Source organism: Loxodonta africana, chromosome 2, assembly GCF_030014295.1.
Source record: "Loxodonta africana isolate mLoxAfr1 chromosome 2, mLoxAfr1.hap2, whole genome shotgun sequence".
NCBI classification, from domain to species: Eukaryota; Metazoa; Chordata; class Mammalia; order Proboscidea; family Elephantidae; genus Loxodonta; species Loxodonta africana.
The window spans coordinates 39,216,074-39,224,059 of record NC_087343.1 but is presented as its reverse complement, the minus strand read 5'-3'; the positions used below and the strand labels follow the sequence as shown (position 1 = coordinate 39,224,059).

General features: G+C 50.1%; 1 protein-coding gene across 1 annotated transcript; it reads right to left on the bottom strand.

Moving 5' to 3' along the window:
- Positions 1-707: 707 nt before the first annotated feature.
- RXFP3 (relaxin family peptide receptor 3) lies at positions 708-5,931 on the bottom strand. The gene has a single exon (XM_010588087.3). It carries the CDS (start codon positions 5,362-5,364, stop codon positions 4,006-4,008), a length of 1,359 nt encoding a protein of 452 aa, XP_010586389.1. The 5' UTR covers positions 5,365-5,931; the 3' UTR covers positions 708-4,005.
- Positions 5,932-7,986: the final 2,055 nt, after the last annotated feature.

Here is a 7,986-nt window from a genome sequence, read left to right as displayed (position 1 = left end):
GCCCTTTAGCCCATTCTGGTGCTTTCCAGGCAAGGCTGGGCTGATTTCTTAGAGGCGGAAGTGCTATTGTTTCACTGGTCAGCCTCCGAGCCTCCGCTCCCCTTTTCTAATTTCCCGCCCACCTTCAGGGCCCCTGCGCTCTATTAGTATATTCACATACTTTTTAAAGGACAGATGTAAAAACTCCTCCTCTCTTCTCCAGTCACGGTTCCTCCCTCTCCCCCCACCAACGCTATCGCCCATCCCGGAGAGGAGAGGTCCTGACTGACTTCGAGAAGTGACCAGGGAAAACTCCTGCTCTCAACCCCACTGAAACGTGGGCAAACGCTCAGAGCACTCCCTGTGACACAGAGATCCACATTGTAAGAGAAACGTCACTGTTTCACCTACCTGTCCTTGGCCTCTGTAAAGTTGAGAAACAGAATCTTCTGCATAGTTCCATGTTTATTTCCTGACCAATGCTCCAAGGACAGTTCAGGTGTTTGAAGATTGTGAAATGAATGGATGAAATGAACGGTGCCCTACAGCGGAGGGCCATCTGACCTGGACCCCCAAGAAGTCAAAAGCAATCATCTCGGGTCAATCACGGGGCATGGTCTTTATTACAAGTGAAGCTCTTTCAGATGGAACATTGGATGGCCTACTGAGGAAGTGCCAGCCCCCCCCACCCCCCCACACTCAAATATTCAAACACTTTAATGGTTTAACTCAACTCCACCAAAGTTTGAATCAGTAGGTAGAATCCAATTTAAAAAGCGTTTAACCACCTTTGGGAACTCAAATACTTGTTCTGAGTATGCCAATGACATGTTCTTCTCTGAGAGAAAATGTCTAACTTCTGGGTAAATAAAACAAGTGCTGGGGCACCAAAATTCTTAGTTGAAATCCTGGAAAATTCCGGATGCCTGGACAGCAGGTAGGAGAAAGGGAAGCCACTCTGCTTTACTTCCGTCTTTCCCCACCATGCGCCTGATATTCCTACCTCAAAGCCTTTGACTATTGCAGTTCTTTGGCTTTGAATGTCCTCCCTCTCCTCCATTTCTGCCTGTCTACATTGTATCCATATTTCTAGGTCCCTCTCAAATACGACTTTGACCAAGAAGTGTCTGATCGCCCACAGCACCTTCTTTTAGCCTTACTGAGACATTCAAGTCATTGCTTCCCATCTTTAGTTACTTGTGTTCATGGCTGTCACTCCTAAATGCAGAAGTCAGGGATGAGTCTGGTTCATCTGTGGGATCCCAGCTCCCAGCACAAGGCTAGGTACACAATAGGCATTCAGAAAGTAATTGTTCATTTCAACCAATTTAACCATTTTCTTGTTAACTCTTTTGTCCTTGTGGTAGACAGAAGTCATGGTATTTGCTCTCTTCCACCATGTTCTCAGAGCCCTCAGGTTTGTGGAGACAAGGTACTACTTTCATAGAAAAAAATTTTTTTTTCGCTGAAGGAATTGCCTCCTGCCTTTCCTTCTCTTTTTCTAGTGCCCAATATAATAGAAGCATGCCCTTCAACATACTTTTCTAAGAATCCTCGTCTGCCCACAAGTCATTTTATGGTCAAAATTGAAATGGCAAGTTGCTTTAATAAAGTGAATTCCTCGATGAGAGTCTAATATTGATGTATTCTTTCCGGGTATTTACTTTTTCATTTATTTTGTATTTGGAGGATATGGGGGTGGGGGGGGGGCTTACATTTCAATCCTTGTTGGCTTGATTACTCTTCAGTATCAATATATTTTCTTCCCCAAAGGTAAAGAAAGTCCAATTCAATGACTTTAAAACAAAAGCACCCTTTGGTTTTCTAAAAGCTAAATTCTCCAGACCGCTCAGGATTGACGAGGTCAGGAAGTCTTTGTTTTTGTGGCAAGGTATGATTATTTAGTAATTATCTAACAAGTCAGAATCGACTCGAGGGCACGGGGTCTGGGTATCTTACAGAAAGTGGAACAAGGAATGCTGGGGCTATAGGTCCCACATTTTGAGTCTTAAATCTCAGTTCTAGACACTACAGGAGATTTCCAGCAAAATTACTAAACAATTCCACAGTTCAAGAGTCTATTTAAGCAGACATGGTTTTATAATAATTATTTATTGTATTAAAATAGCCACCCCAGTAGGTGCCTGCCTTGCTGGTTTCTTTACCCCCTACCAACGTTGCCCCAGAGGACAGTAGCACATCAGTCAAAGCTGGCATGGCAGTGGGTGCTTAATGTTTGACTCCAGTTTTCTGAGCAGCCTCAAGAAAGGACATTGTGACAATTTCAACATCTTAAATTGCTGCAACCAGGACAGAGTTGGAGCCCTGGTAGCGTAGTGGTTAAGAGCTTGGCTGCTAACCAAAAGGCTGACGGTTTGAATCCACCAGTCACTCCTTGGCAACCCTATTGGGCAGTTCTACTCTGTCCTATAGGGTCACTATGAGTTGGCATCCACTCCAGGGCAACAGATTTTTCAGGACAGAGTTGTCTGAGAAATGTGAGACACTCTTTAATGGGACCCCATAGATGGTCTGGGGGATAGGGAAGAATTCATGAAGCATGCTCAGTGCAGAAAGCACTCTTTAGAATAAATGGAACTTGGCTAAGGTAGTGTGCCTTACGGGTATTCTTATCCACCACCTTCTCTTATCAGCAATATGAGTAACAAAGAACCCCACGCCCCCCACAACGGGCTCTAGAGGACGCTCTTCCCTTTAGGGAAGTTCTACATGAGCTAGAAAGAAATTCGTTCGCGGTCTTCCATCCCCTTCCCACCCCACACTTCCTCTTGAAAGATCAGACTCCAACTTCTAGGTATTCCGTTTCCAGGAATTCCCTGAGCATTCTTACAGCATCTCTTGCTTTTATACCCAAACCTACAAAACAAAAAACACCTAGCCATCCCTCTACACGCTGCTCCAGGGAGGGCCTCAGCCAAAAAGTCATCCCAATTCTTAAAGAGTGAGGGGGAGGGGCTGCAGAGAAGTCCCCACTTCCAGTAGCTTGTCTATTCTGAGCTTTTCAAGTTGTTCCTGGGCCCAGCTCACCAGCAGAGCGTGGCAATCAAAGCACGCAGTCTCTCTGGGCACTTAGCCAGCCCTCAGGGGAAGCAGGGCGCCCAGGCTCCCAGCACCCGGGGCTCTCCGCTTCCTGCTCTCGTACCAGTGGAGCGCATGAGGCTAGTTTTCCTTCAGGGGCAGCAGCCTGAAGAGCTCTCTCCACTGAGGCCCCGTAATCACACAGCGTCCGCTCCCTCCCGCAGCAGAGCCACTCCGCGGCGAATCTCTCTCTCCCTAGCGACAGTTGTTTTGCCTCCAGAGGCATCTGAGTGCAGAGGCATGGCAAAGAGTCGCGGTTTCCCTGTCTGGGGTGGTAGGAGATAACAATGGCCACATAGAAGTTGCCTCTCCTCCGCCATTTCTCCTTGGGAGGACCAAGAATGCCACCCTTTCTCCCAACTCCAAAAAAGTTTCTTGCCTCCAAATCTTAGACTCCTGGGGCTGCCACACCGCAAGTCAAGCCTTAGCGCTGCGGCAGGCTCGAGAGCTAACGCGCAAAGGAGAGGTCTGTGGGCGGGTCCCCGGCTGGATGCACCCTGAGGGCCCTTGCCAAGGGCTTTGTAAAATCTGTACAATAAATGCACTTGATCAGCAGCGCGCGACTTGGCTGAGCCCCACCCTTCGCCCCATTTCTCTCTTTTTCCAATACTTCTCTCTGCCTTTGGGCTCTCCCACACTTCAACGTGGTCAGCTTGAGGAGTGGATGGCGTGGAGGGGCTGGTGGCTGGTGGCCTGGTCCTCTGGGGCAGACCTCAGGCGCTTTGCTCTCCTCACCAGGTCTAGCATCTCTCCCCACCAGAGAAGGGCCCTTGGCAATCTCACAGGTTCATCCTCCTCGCTTGCCTCCATCCTTGTCCCACCTACCCTTGACCAAGAAGCCCTGCCAACCTGCCCTTATCTGCCCTCCCCTTACCCTGCCTGGAAAACCACCTTGGCGGTGACTGCGCGCCCTCAGCCTCTGCAGCTTCAGGAGGAGCTGCTGGGCAGCAGGTCGCAGTGCCCTCCGCTGTAGACCACCACGCCCGGCGGGTAATAGAGCAGGTCCGGCTCCGCGGCTGCCTGCAGCGGCGCCAGGGCTTGCAGCCCCTGATCCTCAGGCTCGGGCTTGGTGGTGGCTGTGAAGGGGCGCATGCTGGTGAGCGAAGGAGACGCGATGCGCCACAGCAGGCTCTTGAGCGCCTTGCGGAACTCGCGGCGCACCAAGCAGTAGAGGATCGGGTTGAGGCAGCTGTTGCAGTGAGCCAGGCACACGCTCAAGGGGTGCGCGTACTGGTGAAAGACGAAGTACTCGTTGCTGAAGGGCACTGCGTCGAGCTTGATGAGGATGCCCCAGGCGGTGACCATCTGGTTGGGCAGCCAACACAGGAAGAAGGACAGGACCACGATGGTCACCGATTTGGTGACTTTGGACCTTCTCCGGGCGCTGGCTTCAGCCAGGCCTCCCCCGGACGCCACGGCTCCGCCAGGGGCCCCGGCCACGCGGCGGTGGGAGATGAAGCGTACCAGCAGCAGGTAGCACAGGCTGATGATGGCCAGCGGCAGCACGAAGCCCAGCAGCACCTTCTGCGTGTGGTAGAGGCCCAACCAGAACTGCCTGTCCCCCGGCCGCAGCTGGTCGTGGAAGCGCACCAGGCACAGCTCTTCTCCCAGCACCTTGGTCGTGGAGGCGAAGATGGCATTGGGCAACGAGGCCAGCGTGGCTGAGGCCCAGATCAACACACACAGCGCCTTGGTCGAGAAGCAGCAGCTGTCCTCCAAGCTCAGGCCGCAGCAGCTGTCCTCCAAGCTCAGGCCGCAGCAGCTGCCCGGGCTGTGCCCTTGGGTCCGGTGGCTCTTGAGAGCTGAGGCCACAGAGTAGTAGCGTGCTACACTCATGGCGGTGAGGAAGAAGACGCTGGCGTACATGTTTAGGGACGACATGATGGACACAATCTTACACATGGCCTTGCCGAAGGGCCATTTGAAGTCAAGCGCGCTCTCCACAGCCCAGATCGGCAGGGTGAGCACGAACAGGAAGTCGGTCAAAGCCAGGTTGGTGACGAAGAGGTTGATGGAGGACTTGCGCCAGCCCTGCTTGCTCTTCATCAGGTAGAGCACCAGTAGGTTGCCCGCCAACCCCACCGCGCAAACCACCGAGTAGACCACAACGATGAGGATCCGCAGCCCCCCGCCGCTGCCCGCGCGGTCCGGCAACTCCAGTCCCAGCTCCCACCACCAGTCCTTGAGCTGCAGCGAAGCGTTGCCACTCGCATTGCCCGCCTCTAGAATGTCCGGAATCAGAGTGAGGAAATCTGCGAGCTCGTCCCCGCCAGTCGCCTCATTCATGGTGGCCACCGTGGCGGGTGTGCAGCGGCCCCTAGGTAATATTCCAAGGGAAAAGACCTAAGGAAGTTCGGCTTGTCCGGGGTGCCGCTCCCGGGGCGAGGGCGCAGGGGGTGGAAGCTGAAAGCAGCCGCTGAAGATAGCGCCCAGGAACTGGGTGCCAAGCGCGTCCTGGACGCGGGCGCCCAGAACGCTGCGTTGCTTGCAGGAGTTGAGCTCACAGGGTCTGCTAGAAGAAGAGTGCAGCTGGTACCGTAAACCGCCTGCCGGTCCAGGAGCTCTCAGGCCGGGTCCCTCTTGTACGACTCAGACTCAGAACCCCCTCCGTTTCCCGCTGTCACTTGGGCACTGGTGCGTAACCCACCTGGCTGCTCAGGAGCGTAATTCGAGATCGCTCCTTCTCTTTTCAAATACCTTTGTCGGTTTCCTCAGCTACTGCTTGGGTGAGGTTTCTGCTCTTTGAGAGAAAAAGAGAGGCCGGTGCGTTTCGTCCACATCGCTCTGACTGCCTGGAGATCTGTCGGTGTCGCCCTCACTCTCCTGTGTCTCCGTCTCTCCTCGTTGTCAACTCCTAGTGAGTTGCGAGAGTCACTCGAAGGAGTTATAGTCACACGCCCCCCCCTCCCCCCAAAGCGGCGGGTCACAGGCTCCCAAGGAGCATGCGTGCCCACCAAGCGGAGAAAGGGGGCGCTTTCCGAGGTGCTGAAGCCCTCCGCGCCTGCCGCCGCGAAGGGGAGCTGGACAGCAGGCAAAGCCCACCAGCTAATTTCCTTTTTTTTAATTCAGTTTCAGAAGGCAATCGTCGTGCCTGCTTATTTTCATGTGTTGCTGGAGAAAGCCTGCTTTGATTTCCGTCCCCTCTTCCTTTCTTATTACCAAAATTACGGTTAGAATTTTTTTTCTTCCTCACTCCCAATTGTTCTTTGAAATCTCTTCCATTTGATGAAAGATGGTTCTAAAAATATGGGATTCTCTTTCCATTTTTCTTTTGGAAAGCAATGATAGTGACCTCTTTTCAGCGTCCAGACTCTAAATCAGATGATAAGCTCTTACTGAATATACAAACACAAGCTCCACTCCCCCTTCGTTAATCAGCTAAGCACTTTATCTGATGTCTGTCAGGTTTTCGAGGGTCTCTGCATAACAGAACTCTACATTTAATTGTTGCCGTGTTCTTTGGTGTATTCTGAGAAGGGGCGCTAAACAGAGCATGTCACTGATGGGCGGACTTCTCACGCCTTAAATACCACGTGTCTAGCCTAAGCTTGACAACAAGCTGTTCACTCACATACACCCTACACTCTCTTTACCTTGATGCAGATGGTTGTTATTGGACCTCCCCCACACCGTTTATATCAGAGCTCTTTTTAGGTGTCTCTCAGACCAACGGAAGTCAATTCTAAGGACTTAGATCTAAGTTCCTCCTGGGGAAAGGAACGAGGGGAAACTTCTCAAGTTTCTGGTTATTAAATGTCAGATAAACTTCTGTGGTGTAAATTACACTTTGTAGGATGGACTTAAGAAATTTGAAATGTTTTCCTTATGACCTGTGACCAGAAGTATCTTAAGCATATTTGTCCTCACTCATGGGGCAATGCAGATCTCACAGCTTTACTTACGGAGCTAAAAAGGCTGTGACCTTAAAAAAGAGGAAATAGAAAACACTTAGGAAAAAAGAAATATGGTATCCAAAACACAAAAAGGAACTGAAGCAATCATTTATTCTAAAGAGAAACTACTTCACTATAGATGCTGGACTACTCAATTTTCCCACTAGAGGGCACTAGGGCTTTAAAAAAAAAAGGGCTTTAGGAAAGCCAAAAATAAACTACCTTTTTCAACCCGTTCTTATCTGGAGAAGCTCAGCCCTGCCCTGATAATTCCACCCAACACCACAGGTTGCTTCGATGGACACTTCTCATCCCTGTTTTAGTGGCCTGACTTTCAAGCTCATTTTCCATGTTTAGTTTTTACTACTTCCTTCTCCAGCAAAGTTTTATCTCTGTCTTTACAACCATTTATGATCAGAACTCTTACCAGGTGTTTCTCAGGCCAATGGAAGTCAGTTATAAGGAATCATCTAAGTTCCTTCTGGTGAACGGAACCAGGGGAAACAATTCTGTTTATAAACAGTTGTAGCAGTACATCAACAGGGAACCGCCAGAAATTGAGGTTGGATTCAGGAGAGAATGTGGAACAAGGGATATCGTTGCTGATGTCAGATAGATCTCGGCTGAAAGCAGAGAATGCCAGAAGTTTTTTTTTTTTAATTGACTAGGCAAAGGCATTCAACTGTATGGATGATAACAAATTATGGATAACATTACAAAGAATGGGAATTCCAGAACACTTAATTGCGCTTATGAGGAATCTGTACATGGACAAAGAGGAAGTTGTTCAAACAGAATAAAGGGATACTGCTTAGTTTAAAATCAGGAAAAGTGTATGTCAGGGCTGTATCCTTTCAACATACATATTCGATCTGTATACTGACCAAATAATCCCAGAAGTTGTACTTCTTCTTCTTCGAAGAAGTTGTGCTTCTTCTATGAAGAAGAAGTTGTGCTTCTTCTATGAAGAAGAAGTTGTGCTTCTTCTATGAAGAAGAAGTTGTGCTTCTTCTAT

Coding starts and splice junctions, on each gene's coding strand:
- RXFP3 (XM_010588087.3), bottom strand. CDS start 5,364: ATGAATGAGGCGACTGGCGGGGACGAGCTCGCAGATTTCCTCACTCTG.